Source organism: Ictidomys tridecemlineatus, chromosome 7 (genome assembly GCF_052094955.1).
Source record: "Ictidomys tridecemlineatus isolate mIctTri1 chromosome 7, mIctTri1.hap1, whole genome shotgun sequence".
NCBI classification, from domain to species: domain Eukaryota; kingdom Metazoa; phylum Chordata; class Mammalia; order Rodentia; family Sciuridae; genus Ictidomys; species Ictidomys tridecemlineatus.
Window position 1 is genome coordinate 169,465,741 of NC_135483.1, and position 21,923 is coordinate 169,487,663.

General features: G+C 39.7%; 1 protein-coding gene across 1 annotated transcript in view; it reads left to right on the forward strand.

Moving 5' to 3' along the window:
- Pard3b (par-3 family cell polarity regulator beta) overlaps positions 1 to 21,923 on the forward strand; it is a 978,588-nt gene that overhangs the window by 858,462 nt on the left and 98,203 nt on the right. The window contains exon 21 of the mRNA XM_005335090.5: positions 19,442 to 19,577. Within this exon, the coding sequence (XP_005335147.2) occupies positions 19,442 to 19,577 (136 nt within the window). The remainder of the gene's footprint in view (positions 1 to 19,441; positions 19,578 to 21,923) is intronic.

The window sequence follows — 21,923 nt, forward strand, 5'->3', positions numbered from 1 at the left end:
TGAAAGCAAAATTTTTTTTCCCCAAATGAACCATTTCTTTCTTTCCCATGAGACAGAGATCATCTATCAAACTCATTAACAGTAATTTCACCTGCTGAAAAGTTCATCTCCTAATCATGTGATTTTTTTTCTTGTTTTATTCCCCCCACTCAAAAATAATAACCTTTTACCCTGTGTATTCTGGTGGTATAATGAAAACATCTGGTACTTGTCTGTGACAATAGCATTTCCACATTTCTTTATATTTGTGAGTGGATCCAAGTTGAATCTGTGTGAAGATGCACTTCAAGCCAAATTCAGGAACAGTATATCTGGTTTTGCATTGTTCAAATTGCAGGGTATCAAGTATTAGCATGAAGCTTGATGTAGGACTTAGTCCTGAACTCTGCAAACATTTGCTTTTGCACTTGAACTGCACTTCTCTTGTATACAACAGGAATATGCTTCAGGTTATTATGCAATTAGCTATCTAAGATGTTTTATGAGCCGATAAGTGCCAAAATCTGAATTTGTCTTGTATATTTTTACAGCAACATTCTCTTTGGTACAGAACAGAGGATGTGTGTAGAAGCATTACTTGTGAATTTTTCATAGGTTCTCTCCCTTCGCCATTCTAGCTGCTGTCTCCCACAAAATTTGAGCCATACCTCAACTGTACAAATTCCCTTTTAATGTTCAGCTGCCCTGAAGGGTACAGTTGTGGAATATGTCTAAATGTCTCCTGTGAAGAAATTGGAGGCATCAGTTTTAACAAAAGCAATAAAATGGCTACAGCAAAAAGCATTCTAGAGGTAAACACACGTCTTTCCTTGTTGTTGGGCTCCTGCTCTGTAAAACAAAATTTTAAGACACATGATTTTAGCCTCTCTTTCTTGCTTTTGAGTCTAGGGAAGTAAAAAGGAAGGGATTCAATTTTTATAGTCCCTAAGATTGCAGTACAGAGCACTACATCATAGAAAACAACTTGCAGCTTATCACCCTGAATTACCATGGCCAAACTGAGTGCATTTGCAAGAAAGTGGGAGTGTTCATGAAATACAGAGAGGAAAATCATGTACATGGAGAAGGCTTCTTGGTTGCTTCAAGAGAAGTTTCATAATTTTATTTTTGGACCTTGGCACAAAGGCCAACACTCTAGACACAGCAGGCACTTAATAAATTTATCTTCGTGATAGCTAATTGGTCTCCAGTACTGTGAACCTCTCAGCCCAGAGCTAGACTTGGAGAGGAATATAGCAAAGAAGAGGTTCTGTTTAGGAAGCCTCATTCCACCTCACCCAGCCTCCACTGGGCCTTCAAGGTCCTCATGTTCTGCAGTTTTCCCTCCTGGTGTCATGGCTGGTTCACAGACATTAACTCACCTGCAGTTGAATGCCTGACAGTGAAAGACATCCAGCACCGACTGTCTATTAATGGAGATCACAGCTTTGAAATAAACTGAGGTTAGATTTCCTACATGGGCCTTGAAGCAATGGGGTAGGCAAATAGGGGCTTCCCAATTACCCTGGAAACCTGTCTGAGTCTTTCTTCCCTAGTCCCTAAGTCCCTTTAGTGGGCCTAACCAGTCTCTCTTGAAAATATGCATAAGAGCACTTCAAAAATTTGCTTTGTGGATATTAAATTTACCCTGAGCATCAGGTCGAGTGGGTTTTCATGGTTTCCAAGTCCTCCAGCTTCATAGACAGTGAGCAGGTTGTGTTCCTAATATCAAAGTCTATTCTCTTTTACCCAGAGCTGGACTTGACTAAATACTAAAGAGAATGCTTTTGGTTTTACCTGGGATGGAATGTAATGTTTCCATTTGGTGGTTCTCTTCTTAGCCCTGCCTGAGACTTCAGCTACTTCTGCAGTGTTAGAAAGTGATATGCTTATTAGAGAACTTTGTTCATCAGAGTAGAGTGCTATTTGGCAGTTAGAGTCTAATGAGGATGAGGAGCTAAATTTAATTCAAAGCTAAAGGTCAGCAAAGAGTGCCGGCCCACCTCCTTGAAAGCGTGTGAGCGTGGATGTTCACAGTTTCCAGACAGTTTCATCTACTAGTGTGCGTGCTATATTTAGTATGAAATAGCATGGAAAAGGTCTCCAATAACACCGTTTCAGCACACATCTATTCCATGAGCATTAATAAGCAAACTACATTACTGCTTGGCTAGACAATTCCTATGGGACCTGATGGCACCAAGATGTTATAGCAATTGCTGAAAACAGGAGACCATGAGAACATGTTGCTGTAGAGAGAACTTCAAAAACTTAGAGAAATTGCTTTAAGCAGTAAAATATCTGTGCATTACATAGAAATGGCAGAGTAGCTTAGGCTAAGCTATTCAGGATGGTGTTCTGCGTAGGCACCTGGGAAAGAAAAATAGAAAAAGCAAGTTCTCCAGGTAGTAGCTATAGGTATGATTGCATAGTTCTGGCCCTAAACCTTCTCACATGTATAACCGCCATCCTTGAACGAGCCTTACTTCATCCTCAAATAGCACAATCATCACTTTTTCTTCCTATTTCTATTTCATTGTACATATTCTCAAATGGCTTTCTTCACTCCCACAAAAACTTGGGAACTGAATACATCCTTGGTGAGGAAATTTGCCAAGTTCTACATGAGACATGTGATTAAATTTTTTGTATCACTTAGCCACTACTGGGGCTTTGAAACAAAGGTTTGAAAAATATAAGCTACAAATGATAACAATGTCACAAAGAGGAAGGCGATGGCCATAATATAAGTGTGCAGTATTGTAGGAATCTCAAGTTTAGAAAAAGGAATTTTCTTCTAGGAAAGATTCATGGACCAGCCTGTACTTGAAAATGGATTAATATGTTTATCTTCATTGCACGGCCACCACCTTGACCTGTCCACTATATCTCACTTAGATATCTGGAACGAACTCTATTCTGTCTTCTGTAGCAAAGCCAGGATTATGTTCTAAATTTTTAAATTAGAGCATGTTAATTCCTGGCTTAAAATCTATTGTCAATTCATTTCATTGCTTGATATTTCCAAGGAAGGTCCAGAGATCTTGCCAAGTCCTCAGGACCATATGACCAGAGTGTCGCCTGTCATATGACCTTGTCAACTTACTTTATCCTGTGAGCTTTCATTGCCAGCCACATTCTTTCATTCCTTCCTTAGGACTTTTGTTCCCGCTGTTTTCTCTTTCACAAATATTCTTCATAGAGATACTTTTGGATTATTCCTCTTGTAATTCAGACCTGAGTTTAAAAGAAAGGCCTCTCTTGACTACTCAATCTAGAGTAGCCACCAGTCACTATCTTATCACCAATTGTATTTTAAATCTCCAGGTAGTACTTACCACTGCTTGATATTTCTTCCTCTTGGGCTGTGTATTATCTCACTCCCCACCCTGCAACTAGACCCCAAAGCCCTGTGGTTAAGGATTGTGTGTGTCTTATATTCTGCCTCTATTCCTAGGACTTGGGGCAGTTGATAGTACATAGTGAGTACTTGATAAATAAGTGCTAAGTGGATGTAAGACCCTTAAAAGATTTCAAATTCCTTTAGATAATGTAAAGCCCTGGCTTGGAAAGAAACAGTTGAGATCCCTGCTCTCAGCATCTAGACTCTTGTGGAGGTGTGAAGTCTGAGGTAAGTGGAGGAAAAGGGTTGCAGATGCTTCAGACAGTGATCAGGGCAACAAAGGAAAGAAGCAGGGTAACTGCAGAGGAGCAGCTCAAACAGTCCACAGGTCCAAAGGCCAGAGGAGGGTCCTCTGACAAGGGAGAGCCACCTTGAGAAATTGGAGACAGAGTGTTTCAGGCAGAGCAGTGTTTCCACACTCCTGGGGCTGGGACAAGCTTGGGATATAGAGGGAATGTGGACAGTGAGAATGAAGCTGAGTGAAAATCAAAGTCAGCAAGAGGGAAACAGGCCACATCTGCAGAGAGCAGCCACAAAGACCCTAGGGAAGGGTTGGAGAGTTAGTCAAAGCACGCTGGAAAGGCAGTGGGCATTTTTTTAAAAGATGTGATTTGCTCTGAATTGTGTTATTTTTAAAAATGAGGGTCAAAAATTACAGTGAAGTGTAGATGAAACTGAGGGCAAGTTCAGGGGACAATGAAAGATTCATTAGAGACCAGACCACAAGCGAGAGCAGAAAGAGGCTGCGTAAAGAAGGGCTTAGTCAGTGGCAAGACAGCACAGAGATGCGGGGAGCAGGGGCAATATGTGAACAGAGATGTACCTTGGGAGGGTGATCTGGTGACGGACTGGAGGGAGTCAGGTTGGGAGAGACTAGTTTCCATGGTATTATTATAGAAATAGGAATGCGGGGGAGGGCACAGTGCTAGAGGCTATTGATTACAGCCAATTGAAGATATCAACAACAAAGATAGCAACAATAATTTTAAATAAGGTAATATCGACAACACAGTAGGTGCTTATTTACTGAGTTCTTACCGTGTGCTTGCACTGTTCCAACTGCTTTAAATAAGAACTCTCTCAATTCTCAGAATGAGACTGTGCAATCTTTCTAACCTTATCCTTGGTTCACAGATAAGAGAGGTTGGATACATAGCTGCTCCAAATGAGGGAGAACCAGGATTGGAACCCAGGAGGTCTGGCTCCAGAGCTTGTGTTCAGCATGATGATCATTGTTTCAAGCTTTGATGAGCATGGGGACGCAATTAAAAAGCCAAGACAATGGGAGGGAAGTAGCTTTTCATGAAAGCAGGAGAAGGTTGGTTCTGGACAAGTTAAGTATAGAACTTTGGTTCATTTCAGGACCAAATGGGGAGTGAGGGTTGCATATGGTTATTGGAGCTTCTGTGAGACAGTGCAGGCAGAGACTTGTGTCCTTGTGCAGGAAGGCTGTGTTGAGAAGCGCCCCAGATAAGGAGCTCTGGGCATGATTTGTTGAATGGATGGATGACTATGAATGAGCATGAGAAGGAATATGATCAGCAAACACAGAGTAAACAGTTTCCCCAGGGAGAAAACATGGAAGCAGTTAGAGAATGTTGGAGAAGGCCTGTGTTGAAGAGGACCAGTTTAAGAGATATCAAAGGAGACAGACAATGCAGGAGGAGGAGCAAGAGACTTGCAGGAAGGGCGGCTGTCCCATGGCCAGCTCTGCCAGGCCACCAGGATTTGCTTGGTCAGATTTAGCAATGGAGAAGGCCAAACCAGACTGACATCAGCCCAAAAGAGAGAGAGAGAGAGAGAGAGAGAGAGAGAGAGAGAGAGAGAACATGATTGTTTTTAAAAGTTTGGTAAAAGGGGAAAGAAAAGAGAGAGGTAATAGCTTGAGGGAGGGTGGGGGGAGGGCTACTGGACAGTGACCTTCACAGAGGGTCTCTAATTATTCCTCAGAGAAGAGGAGCAGTGTCTCCATCCTCTGCAGGACTGGTAAGCCTGGACCTGTGCTGACAAGGGCTCACTCACAGCAGGGTTCCAGCAAGGCTGAGGCACCCCCACACTCAGGGTCAGGGTCAGGGCCAGGGCCAGGCAGAAACTCCCCAGGATGGGAACAGGAGATAATAGCTACTTGGATTAATTCGGTGACACCTCTTTTGGATGAGGGTAGAAAATACTGAGGTCATCACGCTGCCAATTTTATAGAGAAATAAGACTTATTTCTCTGCTGACAAGAATTTGTGGCGCTCAGCAGCTGTTTATTTTAATTTATTTTATTTTATTTTTAAAGGCCCCCTCTATCCCCTCCTTCAGACTTCTCTGCATTCACATCTGTCCTCCCAGCTGCAAGGGACTGAATTCCAGGGTGCAAAACCCAGGCAGACAAGTGGGAAGGGCCTGCAAATAATGATTACATGCTGCTTAAGTGTAAATCTTGGTTCATTGTGTGTCCACCACACATGCCTTCAGATTCAAGTGGGCGCCTCTCTCTCCCTTTCAATATCTGTCTGTAAACCTTGATGGTATTAAGCATATGTTTTAATAAATATTTTGTTTGCTGTATTCCCATTAATATTCATGGGGAATGGAGCACTTTAGGTTTTGTGATTTCTAATAAACATTGATGGTGTTACTAGTTTGTACCGAGCATTCAGTATGCTCCATCAAAATGGCAGCTCTAATTAGGTTCCTTGAATTAGCTAATGGATTTTGAGAAAGATAGCTTAGAAAGCTCTTACAGCTGTCCAAGATATTCTTGCCATGGCAGAAAGACAAAAGGCCCCTGGAAGCTACAGACTTCAGAGCTTTAGAAATGCAGCTGACAGTTAAAAAGATAAATTGCATTCATATTTTTCCAGTGAAAGTCCTAATACTGAATTAATGTTATTCCTGTAGTGAGCATCCATTAAGAAGCTCATTTTATTATAAGGATGCATTTTGACCATTAGCTCTTTTTCTGTAGTCCCTCCCTTCCTCCCCCTCCCTTTCTCTTTTTTCTTCCTCCAATTCCCTAGATATTTTGGACCCAGTATTAAAAAGCTTCTTTGAAGAAGAGGAAATGATTTTTTTTTCTTTTTGGCAGGTTATAAATTCAGAAGCTCTCTCAAATATACAATAAGTATTCAGTTTTTTTAAATAAGTCAAGTAATATATAAAGAAATAACATAGTGATTCAATTTAAGCCTGTGGCTTATATTTTATGTAGAATTTGGGGGAAAAAATAGAAAGCTTCTAGCGAGATGGCAGTGGGTTTATTTACACTCGGATAAAAAGATGATTTCGTTGTAGAATAGAAACTATCTCTAATAAAGTAGGTTACTTCCTTCCGTCATCCTGATAAACAATGCACCAAATAATGCAATGCCACTCAAAATGTCCTAAAAAAATGTCCTAAATACTTCCTAAAAGCAAGTTTCTTTAACAAATAATGAACTAATTACATTTGAAGGGCTATCCTTAATATGTCTGCAAGTAGGAGGAAATATAGTTGCCAGAGGAATGAAGAGAAACAAAGTTCATGGCAAATAGCAAAAGTCAGGAAACAAATACGGTCACCCAAAAGTTCCTTTGGGTATGTGAGTTCTCGTGTTTAATCTGAAAAGTCGCATCTCTCTAGTCACAGGCTGGACACATTTCCTGGGTCATTAACTCTCAACCATCCAAACTTGGTTTTCCTCATTGAAGCCTTGTGTCTCCTCTGCTTTTCCAGCACTGGATGCCTTTTGGCCTTTTTTTTTTTTTTCTTTTCCTCATTATTACCTTCAATAAACAAGAGTCTGGGCAAGGAAAGAATGTGAAACTTAAGTCAATTAATTGGGATATTATTTACAGCTCTGGGAAACATTTGCTAGGAAAGAAACTAATGTTGTTGGTTTATTTATTTTTTAATGTTGTTTTTTTTTAAAGGACAGCAATTTTTTTATAACTTTATTTATTTTTTTTTTATGTGGTGCTAAGGATCGAACCCAGTGCCTCCCATGTGCTAGTCAAGTGCTCTACCACTGAGCCCCAGCCCCAGCCCCATTGTTGGTTTAAATGAGATTTTTCTAAATCATCTATCCTGTTTAGTGTCCACCCTCTCCCCAGCCTCCTGTTTCTACAGACAGTTGAGAGCTGACAAGATCATTGTGGCTAATAAAGCTGTTGGAACCAGGGAAGAAATAAGAATAGGATTGACGCAATGTATAGATTACGGATTAGAGAGCTGTTTTGCCTCAGTATGATATAAATAAAATGGAAAAGCATTGTTATGTGAAGCACTAAAGGGGGAAAAAAAATCCTCGATTATTCCCCACACATGGCTTCCCTGTGATGGATAAAAGACATAATTGACATCATGTCTATTGAAAAAACTACCAACTGTCACACTGTGGAGAGGCTACTGAAGCTGGAGGAGGGTTATGGTTCTTACTCGTTTTCAATGTGAGTTATTTATAGAGTTCCATTGTCAGCGGCACAGGGCCTAATTTTCCCTCTTCTTTGATATTTGACAACTCATTCACTTTTCATATCCAGAAGACAGCTACAAATTGCTCTATTGCAGATACTCAGACTCACCATTACCTTGCCTGAATGGGGCAATGGCTATCTATTAATTAAGATTCTAGGACTGCTTTCCCTTAGAACACCAGTGAAAACAAAAGCCTTTGTCCAACCCATAATGGGTTGTTTTCATTCCTTCATTTTGTTTTGTTTTGCTTTAACTTTTTGCCCTCTGATTTGGCGGCCAGTGCTCTGTTCTTAATGGGAAATTTATCACTGTATTAATGACATGTCACTCATCACCACCAGTTAATGTTACCAGTTAAACAAGAGCTCAGGTTGGAGAAAATGTTCAGTTTTCAAACTGAAAGAAAGTCTCATGTCCCATTGTTTTCCATCTACAGTGGTCCCCAGGCATGGTATTTAACAAGTGGGGAAATGATTTGGCCAACCATTTAGTCTGAAGTGTGTGCACCCACAAGAAATCATTGAATATTAATGCAAGAAAAATCCATAGAGAGCAACTAATTCATTCCATAGGTTATTTCTTCCAGATTTATCTTGACGTCAAGTCTAACTCTGACAATGATGCCCTCCTATTTGAAAGAGCATCATCCTTTAGAAAGATGGGTGTATGGAGCTGATTGTGGTCTACCAGATCCATTGCCCAATTTCTCCACACACTCCCCACACTGCTGCTATTCCTAATTTTGCACCCTTTCCTGTGGCCTTCCCTGTATGTGTGATGTCCTTCCACCTAGATGCCCAGTCACACCCATTCATCCTTGTTTCCTTCTCTCCACGAAGCCTCTCCTTTCCCCAGCAGACTTACTCAAGCTCTCTGGAGCCGCTGCAGGACTTCATTATACTCTTTGATATTCCCTCATAATAATTGCCACGTTGCACTGTCAATATTTATTACCATCTCCCCCACTGGACTGTGAAATCCCCCAGGTCAAGTCTGGGCCTTAAATCACCTTCATATCCCCAGGGAAAGGGACATAGCAAAATTTAAAAATAAGTAAAGCTTAAATAATGTACATATCAAGAACAACTCAGGTTATTGGAGAACTTTGCTAAAAACAACTAGTGATCTAAGTTTGACACTCATTTACTTTTTTCTATTCCATGCTGAAAAAAAGTTGGCATTTTTCTACCAAGGATTTGTAAGAATCTGAATATCTTTTGACAACACTTAAAACAATCCATAGACAATGTTAATATAAACTGTCCTCTGACCCACAAAACCCTGAGGTGAGGAGGTCAGCAGAGGTTACAGGGTTACCAGAGCTCTCTTTACATTCTGGAAAATGCTTCAGAAGAGCTGTGGGATATTATTGAACTTCATGTCCTTTGAGACCTAAGTACTTGTTAACTTTTTATGCAGTTCTTTGGATTTGAGAATCTGTTTGGACTGGGTGGGTATTATAACCCTAATTAAAATTTCTGAAGAGCTCAGTGTATTCATGCATATGAGTGTGAAAAGGATGTAGGTCATATCAAAATATGTTATTAATAAATTTTTCGACTTATTGGACCTAATTGCTATCATGTTAATCATATCAGAATAATGCAAATAGAGTTATATGCTTATTAGTATGATTTAACAGCATATGTGATCTTTAACATCTGCCCCAGCCACATACATGTGTGACCTAGCCATCATTTCTACCTGTTCAAACAATTTATTATACATCTCTTTAACAGATACAAAGATAAGGTCTAGTTTACAGGCCATCAATAGTTAGAACACTTTGTCTCCTGAGACTTAGGGTGACCCCTAGTCTTATTCTTTTTGAAAACAAAACAAAATTTGTTCTTTTTTAAAAAACATTTTTTTGATACTTTTATTATTTTCCTAACCTCCTCCATTGAGGGAGGAAGAAAGCGTGGTTGCCTGGTGGAATGAGTAAGAAATTGCTGTTTTCATCTTCTTAACATTTTGCAGCCACAGCATATAATTCTCCTGACTTTATTTAGAGGATTTTATTTAATCCTTTAAATAAAAAAACCATATCCATGCACCGAATCACTTAGAAACTACTTATTTTGCCTTAAAATTGTATATTTGGGGCTTCCTTGTTGTCCACGAGGAGTGATCTAGCTGTCCAGCTGTTGAGGATCCCTGGTTTTGATGGCATTCTGTGGCCCCTTGAAAGAAGAGAAAACTTCTGTGCCATTTCCTCTGAGGAAGAAGCGATTTCACGGAGGCCTAAGAAATTCCCAAAGTTTCATGGCCTGCAGCCCACAAAGGCTTATTTTTCCCAGAATTGACCCTGAAAGTTTAATCCACATATAAATATCAGATTTGTATTCTTAAAACTCAGTCTGTATTTGATTTAAACCCAAAAGTTAATAATTTTATCTTTGGCGGTCCTGCAGTTATTGGTGATTTGAATTTTTTGAGAAGGGTCACAAGTGTCTGTGTGTGTTTTATCATTAACTTGCCCACGGTACTTACTAACAGCAAGTTTATGTCTCCTGAAACTATTTTTTTGGTTCAGTTCAAGAATTTGAATGGGAGTTAAAATAATACAGGCTTCTTCCCCTTTCCTTATCAGCAATATTTTGCTCATTTTAGTTTGGACCAAAAAATTCTTTGAAAAAACTTGTAATGTGCCAAGTATTCAAGTCTTCAGGTTACCAGCTAAAGACATTATGTGAGACAAAAATGTTCACAGTCAAAATCAGCCTTGAGAAACACTACAGGGAATGTTATGTTGGCCCCCACCTATCATCGCTCCCTAAATCCACCCAGTGGTGGGGTCTTTTGCTTTATTTGTTTTGAGTACCAGAAATTGAACCCAAGGGCCACAGAACCACTGAGCCACATCTCTAGCCCTTTTTAATTTTTATTCTGAGACAGAGTCTCTCAGTTGCTTAGGGCATCACTAAGTTTCTGAGGCTGGCTTTGAACTTGGGATCTTCCTGCCTCAACCTTCAGAGCCAAACCACTGGGATTGTAGGCATGTGCCACGGCTCCCAGCCCAAGGCTGTTTTGTTGTTGTTGCTTTACTTTCATTTTCACTACTGCATTATATGGTTCTTTCCTTGATTGAGCACCAGCCGAAGCAGTTAGCTTGCATATCAGGGACCACATTGAACAAGTAATTCAGGTCTTTAAACACTGGAATCATGTCCAGCAAAATGTAAAACTCATGAAAGGTATTTAGGAAGGCACACCCACAGAGGGAAACCAAGTCATCTCCTATTCAGGAGCATATATGTTCATTAAATGGAATGGCTGATAGAGAAATGCTGTCACTATTCAAATTGCCCAAGCCCCTATTTTTGTCTAAGCTTGAATAAAATAAATATATCAGTTAAATTAAGTCCTAATGTAATGTCACTATACTTCAGCCATGTGGAATAGCTGTGTCTATATTGTTTCTACACCCCCCACATAAATGGATTACAATACCTGGCATGGTTTATTCATCACCTGTAGCAGAAGATGCAGTAGAGGCATGGTTCCATATTGATTCAAATCTATTTTTCTTTGCATCTCTGTATGCTTGTTTGGCAAAGATGTAGAGATGAAATGGAGGAATAATTTTGCTATCATCCAGTGTGAATTTTTCAACTAAATTTTAAAATACTTATTTTTTAAGAAACAAAAATTACCATATGAATCACTTGATAAATTCCTTCTGAGATGTCCACAGACTTTATATTCTTCATAAAATTGGCAAAAGTTGGGCTGGGGTTGTGGCTTAGTGGTAGAATGTTTGTCTCACACATATGAGGCACTGGGTTCCTCCTAGCACCACATAAAAAGAATAAAATTGGCAAAACGCCTTAAGACAATATGTATTGCATGCTTATATATGACTTTGGAGTATCCAGTGTTTATGTAAATTACTTAAAATTCAAAAATATTGCAATGTGTATGTTGGAGTAAACAAATCCTACTATTATAAAAATATGAATAACTCAAATGATTATTTTATGACTAATTGCAAATTAGCTTCTGAAATTTGAACACAGCCAAGTGTTCATTATACAGCATCAAAATAATACAATTATTTGTTACAGGCTTAGAAAGGTGAGTTGAAACAGCAAAGTAAGGTGTGTTCTTGCATTTTGACTGACACTGACAGTGTCACTCCTAAAGAGTTTCTACTTTGCTAGAAGTGAAGATAGAGAGGCAGAATGTTCTGATTAAAGAGCAGCCTCACATTGTCTCAAGTGATAAAGAGCAAAGAGAGAGCAATGCCTTTTATCAGAAGAGATGACATTGATCTGGTGACGATTCTGCATCATAGCAATCAATCACATGGGAATAGTTGCCCTTCGTGAATCAGTGAGATAACTTGGAATGTAAATGGCAGCTGTGGTTCATGGTGTGGGTGGAGATGCTCACTGTTATGCAATCATAAGTGCCGAGGGAAGGGGCCTTTTATTTCTTCATGCTGCACCACAATGGCTTGATTCATGGAGGTGAAGGTCCAGTCCAGGGTGAAAATTTCCAAGACAAATCTTCAAGCTATAGGAGTCAGAGGGTCAGTTCACCAAGCTAGGGATGGAAGTACCAAGACAGGGATCTCAAAGGAAACAGGTGCAGAAAGCAGGAAACACGTTGAGAAAGACCAAAGGTCAGACTCAAGTTGCCATGGCAAAGTCAGGAGCCCAGGTAAGCCAAGTCACATTGTCAGATTGTTGCATCTGGGTCAAAATGCCACAGGCAGCATCATTGTGGCTGGGGAGGGACCACTGTGCAGGATTCCAGCTGGAGCTAATGTATCAACATACTCTGTGACTTTTCTCCTTCTGTATGACCCTAACATGCATGTCAACCTCTCTGGACCAGTTTTTCAACTTCCCCATAGGATCCTGACATAAGGAGTAAGCTTGCTGAACTCTTGAAAATTTATACAAATGCACACTTTTCAAAGTTATTTGTTAGCATAGAGTGTATTTTTTTCTCATATTCTGCTACCAATTTGTTATGTGACATTAAATACTCTCTTAATCTCTTAAGAGGCCTAAACACTGTTTCTTCACCTACTGTGAGGTCTAATGTCAGAGACAGTTGATGAAAGCAGTCCTAGAAATTGAAAGGAAATTCTAGATGTGAAAGTTTGCTTTGTTTGTAATATTCATCCTCTATCTAAAATCATTGTTCTTAATATAGGAATTCATAGGCACTTATAGAAAGCAATGAGTTCCTAATCTAAAGTAACTGTTTTAATAAAAAAGATAGCAAATCTGGTAGAAATTAAATGCACATGTAAGAATAGGCATATTCTTGCTTTTTAGGGGGAACTTTTGGCAAAAATAATGGAAAATGAAGGATACTACTGTAAATAGCAATGGTGAATGTGCAAAGAAACAGAAAAAAAAAATCCCCAAATGTTTTCCATGGGTACTCAGCTAGGGGGTCCCCAAACTAGACTCTACAGTGAAAAAAATCTTATGTGTCAATGTACCTTTGGGGGAAAAAATGATTCTTTGTAAGATAGTGAAATTATACAGTCATACTTTTCATTGAAAGTTGACACCAGTTAATTTTCAGAGCTATTTAGACTAAAATGTCATTAGAAGAATTGTAAACCCCCTTTAAAGCAATTATTTATAATTACATCTTTTTAGTATATATGGACACACTATTTAAATGTAGTTTCTTTCTTTTTTTTTCTTTTCCTTTATTTTGGTACCAGGGATTGAACTCAGGGGCACTCGACCACTGAGCCACAGCCCTGGCCCTATTTTGTATTTTATTAGTGACAGGTCTCACTGAGTTACTTAGTGCCTCACTAAATAGCTGAGGCTGACTTTGAACTCACGATCCTCCTGCCTTCACCTCCTGAGCTACTGGGATTACAGGCATGTGCCATTGTGCCTGGCCTAAATGTATTTTCATTGAATGTTCAATCTATAAAATATTAGTGTCAATGCTATTAAGGCTAGTTTTATGAATCTTAAATGTTTGCAAATGACAATTTTGGATGCATATCTAAGAATCTCTCAAAATTTTTATTTGGCAGAAATCTTCATCACCAACCAACAAAAAATAAGTAACAGTTACATCCTATGATGGTCTGTCTTCAGCTGAATATTTTTTCCCAGAAATATTTTGGGATTTAAACTAGAATTAGCAAAATAAGAGTGCATATAGCCAGTTAGATTTGATTATATTCATGTTATTGAGAGTATGAATGCCACAGTATATTTAAATGTTTTGAGAGCTCTCTTTCTACTCTGAGAGGGGAAAAAATGATTCACTCTTTTCAAAGGTAGAACTATGGTACTGCCAAATTTTAAGTTTAAAGCTATGATGGTTTTAGTTCCTTAAATGTAAAAAGACAGAAACAAACAACCCTTCCCCCTGGGAGATGGAGAAAAGACAGGAAAAAAAAAAAGTCCACTTAATGTGAAAAGCTGTTTCTCTTCATTCCACATCTTTAAACCCTTTTTGAGAAAACCTTTGAAATTTCACTCCATTGTAGGTATAGAAAGAGAAAAACTATTCAATTAAAAAAATTAAAGAAGGTATCAAAATAACATTTTAAGTAGCTTTAAAAGAAATTAAATAACCTATCAAACCCTAAAAAAGCATTCTCTGGCCTTCTGATCATTGTTGACATTACAGAGTCAACAATGATATTTATTCAGTGACTTTACGCTATCACATCCACATAGGAATATTCCTGTGAATATTTGAAAGTGCCCTTCTATTAAGTCTACTTCTCAGCCCCATCATCAAATCTGGACATCAGTGTTATTATTGAGCTCTTGAATGTCCCCCAAAGAGCTCATATGTTTAGAGGAATGTTCAGAGGTGAAATGATTAGATTAGGAAAGCTATAAACTCATCGGTGGATTAAAACATTGAATGAATAGATAATTTGAATGGACTCCTTGGTGGTAACTATAGGCAGGTGGACCACAGCTGAGAAGTGGCCTTGAATTATATCTTGTCCCTAGCTTTTTGCTTTCTTTCTGCTTCCCAGCTTCTGTGAACTGAGTATCTTCTTACAACATGCCCTCTGCTAAGTTATTATTCCTCTCCTCAGGTCTAGGGCAATGGAGTTGGCCAACCATGGGCTGAACCTCTGACACCATGGGCTCAAATGAACTTTCTTCCTCTTAAGTTGTTGTTCTCAAGTGTTTTGTTCACAGGTATGAAAAGCTCACTGACCTACCGGGCTTGTACTTAAAATGAAGAGTATGCTCACCAAAGGCAAACATCTTCCCTTCAGAATGAGTTACATATCTTGAGTCTATCTGAAAACAGAAACAGCTGTTTGGAATTAACTATATACAAATGAATCACCACAAGAGTCTACGTATTGATGAACATTCCCACTTACACGTGCACACAAAGGTATCACAGGTCACTCACAAGTCCAGCAGTGGTCAGTGGTTCACTGTAGTGACCAGCTCCCTCTCACTCGGTTGTGAATGAACCTTCCCAGCAGTTGCCCTGACTGCTGTTCTCTTTTGTCTTCCATGTGAGATCTTTTGCACCCCTGCTTTACACCAGCTTCCCTCATAAGCTCTTCAGAGATATAATATTAATTGCCCAGAAATGTCAGTCTGCAAATGCTCCAATATCATTTGTTAATGAATAAAGGCCTCATTGTTTGTATTTCTATTACTTTAGCTACTTCAATTTCTATTTTTATTGCAAAGATCTGTGCAAATAAAAGAATATCAAAAGGCATGGCTATAAATGTGCTCTGCTAAATTCCCTCTGCCTTGAAATGCCTTGAACTGAGGCTGCAAGATGCCTACTGCATTTTAATGCCTTTTGTACAAGGCAACATGAGAGGGTAGAAACAGGGCTGGCTTGAATCCTGCTCCCCTGTTCACCAGTTTTCTTACTTCTCTGAGCCTCCGTGATGGTAAAATGTCAACAACAATGTCATGCTAGATGTTAGTTTATTTCCTCCAGTCTACAGCAGCAACTAGAGGAGACTAGGGTGTGCACAAATGTACACTCACTTGAAAATGTACTACAACTGAGAGAATTATAAACTAGAAAGAATAAAGTTGGATTCCAAGGAAGCAGATAACACCTTAATGTGAAGTTTACGAGTGGGGGCCAGTTGGTCATACCTGTAGGTGGCTACGATGTGGTTTCTGAAATTCACTACAACTGTAACCTCTGTTCAGCTCTGTGGTGTTATAGAAGGGACTGTTTAACTATACCTCTGCCTCTAAAGGCATAGGCTGTGTGATTCACAAGAAATCACTGCAATATATATCTGTTTTGTTATATTGCTTAAATTAACTTGACAAAAAAATTCTGCATATTGAAAGTATATGACTAGCATTGATCCCCTTCAATAGACATAGCTATACTAGGAACATTTTTGTAAGAATGCCCAGTGAATACATAAAACATAAAGCCTAATTTCCTAACTATCAACACGGAGATTGAGTTATTTCTACTTTGACATATTTTACGTGGTCCCAAGAGTATTCAAGTTACATCATAATCTGATGTCACTTCTGAAGCTATCAGGCAAAAGAGTCCCTAGAATCTATACTTCTTAGTTCCATAAAGCCAGGAAAATAGAACAGATGGAACAAACACAGAGAAGAAAAATCTAGCTCCTCAGAAAGTAAGAGCTCTAGGCTAACTTTGATATGCATGCTGGTTCCATTTGTTGCTAAAGGACCCCGTCTCTAAGATATAAATACGATGGAGGAAGAGAAGCAGCTTAGATGGTAGTAAGCTATCCTGGAAAGAAAAGACTTTGAAGTCAGACCTACCTTGATAATTGTCTTTTAGCCATGAGCCTCATATCCTCTGTCTTCATTCAGCAGAACAATAAAAGCTATCATTCAATATTCTTTGGAGACTTTGAGATATTATGGCACTTATTACACAGGCACTGAAAATAAATTCACCCCAAGTACCAGCTCCTGTAGTTTGTAGTGGTTCTCTGAAGTCTGGGTTAAGAAGTATTCTGAGACAAAGTCTAGGATTATTGGGAAAGAATCTGTAATTGATCAGTGATGTCTTCTCTGGGCAGAAAAATGAGTAAGTAAAAGTTTGTATCAATATATTTGCTATATAAGTGTTCTATAAATTGTGAACTATTATGATGATTACTGCTGTTATCATAAGGCATTTTAAATCCTGCATCAAAAAATAGCTAAATTTCTACATCTTCAACACAAAATGAAATCAATTAATGACTTTGACTATAAATAATGGTATATGTAATTTTTATTAATTTTTTGGTAGACTTTTATGTGTTTCATCCATTGAAAAGAATTGAAAAGTGAAATCAGAATTTAGTATTCCAAATTTTAGTGTATAAAATGCCTCCTTAAGAAAAAAAATCTGATATAGTTACTAAAGGTAGCATGTGTTTGAAAGGTAAAAAGAAGAGGTGATCTTGAGGTGTAGTCTCACATTATCATAAGACATTTGCACAGCATTCCATATTCCAATAGTCACACTAGGAAAAATCTGCAGCATGTTTTGCTCTAAGAAGCTCCAAGACTTTGTCCTGTCTTTTCACTGCAGCGAGATTTCTCTTCTGGGTAAACAGTCATGTTCCTGTCAACCATCAGGGGACTTTTCAAATCCTGAACAGCTGATTTTATATTCTTTCCTCATTCCCTTACATGAGAACAGCAAGCTGATCAAACCCATATTTTTAAATTAACGTATTTATAGGCGTATGGAAGAATAGTTTACAGTCCTTGTATGATTTCCCCACCACCACAAATGGAGGAAAATTGTGGTGTTTGGTGTTTTCTTTTTGAACACAGCCTTATCATTTTCTCTCTTTTTTTCTTTATTACTGATGACTTCATTCTACTTGAATTCAGTGCTTCAGTTTCTTCAGGGTAAACTAATAGATTATGTATGCGATGTTTGCACCGCGTTGATTGAACTCATCTGGTGAGTTTGAACGCAGCTTGTGCGTTCCTGTAACTGGCAGGAGCTTGCGCATGGGATCCAGCCACCACAGTCATCTCCTGTTACTCTGGAGCAAAGGAAGCAGTTCAGAATAGATGGCGCTACCTTTCCTGCCTACCCTGTGCTTCAGAGAAGCTAAGCAGGCCTTCTTGTGTCTATTGTTATCTCTTTCAACTGCACAAAGAAAACTTTTATTTAAGAAAGGTGGTAGTAAAGAAAGAAAATTAGAACTATTTCGAGAATTTTAGAATACATATTGAAGAAAATTAAAAGGGTGTGATTCCTAAGGGTTTGTTGTTTCTTAATCAAAACATGGGCTGAAGAGTATCTATGGGGCCCAGAAGAGCCCCAAGCCCGCACCAGAGAGCATGGTCATGCCTCCCTCAATTTGCCATCTAGCTCCAAAAAATGCTTTCCCTCCAAAACCTGTTACTCCCATTTCCCTTTTTAAAATTTGTATGCTTGGCTGGAGTTGTGGCTCGGCGGCAGAGCGCCTGCCTGGCATGTGTGAGGCCTTGGGTTCCATCCTCAGCACCACATGTAAATAAATAAAATAAAGGTATTGTGTCCAACTACAGCTAAAAAATAAATATTTTCAAGAATTTTGTATGCAGAATTTTAAAATGCTTCAACAAAATAGATGACTACTTTCTAGTGCTTTTAGAGATCTTATTTTTTATCAGCGGCCTCATTTAAATTTAAAACTCAACTATAACATTCAGGGACCTTTCTAGCATGTAAGGCTCCTCACACTGGGCCCTGCGCAAGCTTCCTCTGATCTTCTTACCCTGGTCCTTCCCCAGCTGGAGCAGTGATCCTCACCTGCCTGTGAAATAGGCGTGTCTTTTGCAATTGAGTCAAAGTACCCAGATTCGCCAGCCGTACTTTTGTCATTTATTAGTATAAATTCTAAATACACTAAATCACCAGTGCCATTACTCACTTTTATTCTAATTTGCTTTCTAAATGAGACAGGGAAGAGAGCATATATCATTTGACGTGTGGATGGGAGGATGTGGAGGGGCAGGTCGGGTACATTGAGGTACTGGACAGCGGTGAGTCCTGGGAGGAAACAGTGGCTAAGGTAAAGAGGAGAACCTTGGATAGGTGCCATTCAGCTGTCACCCAACCCCACTATCCTTTCTTTTAATTTTTTGGCATGGCTTTTACTTTCTTTGCCTGTGCCCTGACTGTATTCATCTATTGACGTGTATCCCACCATCAACCACCCCCATTCCCAAAATTCCCACATCTATTGAAATGAACAGTGGCACATGCCAGCCCCACATGATATCCAGCCTTCGGGTCACACAACCAGAACTTTGTTCCAAATAGACAGTGCTTATTTGAGAAAAATGAGATACCCATGTTGAAATTTAACCAGATTCTGTGTGTATGATTATAATAAGAAAGGGTTGAGTTTCTTTAATTGCTCTGAAAGGTCAAGACTTTGTCTTACCTTCTCATTCCAAAGGCATTTATTAATGCCAAGTCAGATATTTTGACCCTTGGAGCTAAAGGTATGCATGCAAGGGCCATTTTGTGTTCATTTATATCACTTATTTCATCATTCTCCTAGCATATTTGAATTACATTATCCAATCTTTCCAATTTGGATGCCATCCCCTTTAATAAGAAGAACAAAAAGTGACTTTCAAGGATGATGTGACTGTGTGACTCTATTTGTCTTTGTGCTATAGTGGCCGTCCCATGGGTGGGAGCACTGACCGAATCCAGAAGCTGCGGAAGGAGTATTATCAGGCTCGGAGGGAAGGCTTCCCACTATATGAAGACGAAGAAGGAAGAGCGAGGCCATCTGATTATGACCTTCACTGGGTAAGCCCATGCCTGACTCCAAGCATGCATTTATTTCTCTTTACCAAAACAATATAGAGCAGAAAGCGGTCAAGAATGCTCAGTGCATAGCAGATTGCATTCAGTTTTCTTGAGCTTTATAGACATGAACATGATCCAAAACAGCCATCTTCTCCCACTGAAGCTGTTTACATGAATCAAACCTCGCTAATGTATGTGCTGATTCTTGTTGTTCTCATACTACTTCCTGTGGTATACTCACTGGTTTGGGGAGGGCACTTTAGAGAGGACAGGGGGTCTCTGTCACCATCCAATGAGCCTCAACTTACCCTAATTCTCTTTGACCTCAGGCATCTGGGCCAGCATTAGTAGACTTTGCTACAGAAGCCATCTCTCTTTTGAAAAATGGTTATTAGAAGTAAATTTCAGAAATGTTATTGTCGGAGATATCAATTGTTTGCAGATTGGATCTGAGCAATTCACATTCCACTGATCTTACCCGTATACTAGGAGTGTTTCGTTTTGAGATAAGGGCAGTTTTTTGTATTAGAGGATTCATTTCACCAAATCCTTCAACATTCAGGGAACAGAAAAGGATATTGCGACCACTGAAGAGACACTCTCCAGGTTTTCTCAAGGTAGCACAATTCATTTTCTTGTCTTTTTCAAGAAGGTAAGTCTATGCCTACCAAATACACTTAACTCTTGAGCATCCACAAAAATGCCCAGAGGAAGGTCCTTAGAGTTGGATTACATGTACCTGTCAGATACTTAGAGCGGTACCTGACACAGAGCCGGAGCTCAATAAATGTCAGCTCTTGTTCCTAACATTATTGGAGGTGAGCCGAACATGGTTGTAGTCATGTCCTTGCTGTGATTCATTCTCACACACCCTCTTTGATGCTTACTGCCTTCTACTACAGTTTTTAGTGCCATTTTGAGAACCAAGTAAGGAAGTCTGTCATCCCTGGTGCCCACTAAAGACACCAGATTCTTTGAAAAGCAAATCTATTAAAGTTTCCTCTCCTGAATTGCATACTGATATTTGTACTCCTAAGATCAGGGTGGGGAGAGTGGAGTCCAATGACAGAGCTGATCCCCCCGCTGGTTTTCACGTCTGTGGTGTAGCACATCAGGTGTGGCTTGTGGTTTGAATGGTGGTTTCAGGATCCACCACCACAGAGACCTCTCAGCCCAGGAGATTCCTCCTCATGGATGGAACTTAAAAACACTCACCAGAAGTATAGGACAAGGACCCCCAATCCCAAGCAAAGAGGTGCCAGCCTCTTTAGAGATAGGCATCCCCAGACTATAGATCAGAACAAATAGCTATTTATTGGTTTTATTCCAGATGTTACCATTGAACATAATGACGTCCGTAGCGATGGGTCAACTTGTCTCTTAGAACTCCCAGTAGCAGAAGAGAAAGAGTTCCACGGAAACAGATTAGATGACAATCACTGTATTTCAAACTTGATGGACATGGGTGAACTGCCTTTGACAAGAGATGTGAGCCCCTTAGTAGGTGAGGCTGTGCTCCTTCAGCCAGGCAAAGCAACCACAAAGGAAAGTTTTTTCCACTCTGACCAAAGCAGCATCTGTCCAGTGCATCAGGGAGTGCTCCACCACAGAACCACAGAACCCCCCCCCCCAGCAAAATAAGACAAGTAACTTTAGATTACGCAGTCCTGAGGGTTTTAAACTTATTTTATATGATTTCTTTAATTTGAGCTGAAAGGATGAAGATGCTTAACCTTCACGAGACTGAGGGGGTTTCCTCTGGCCCTCACTATGAGCCAGCGGAACCACTTTCCCTCGGGTGATTCTATTTTTATGCCAAGCAAATGTATAACCAGACAATCTGGAGAGTAAGAAGCATCTCCGTTTTAATCTGTGTTTCCCATGCTCCGGTGTGTTGAGCTTTGCCAAAAGTGAGTGAGTTTATGCTTCCCAGACAATCAGGGGCTGAGGCTTCCCAAAGGGATGCTTGGGAAATGCTCTGTCATAAAAGACAAGTGTTCTTTGGGATCTCCTGAGATGCTCCAAACCTGGGATTAGAATCTCAGCATTCTTTCCTCTCTCCTCCCCTTGCCAAGGAAAAACACTAGTATCTTTTGTCTAGCACAGCCCTGAGAAATTACAGCATTGTTTTGCTCTTTTGGAAAGATCTAGGAAAGCAAGTTTAGAAAGTTAACATTTCACTCCTGCCCCGTCAGCCAGATCCAACAAAGCAGCCTTCATGAGACTGTACTTTCTGGATGCATCCAGTCCCCCAGCATCACAGGGGTACTTGTTAAAATCAACAGCCCGTGAAGGGGAGGGATAGACCCTAAGAGAGGCCTCCAGGTACTTCTCTGCATTGCCAAC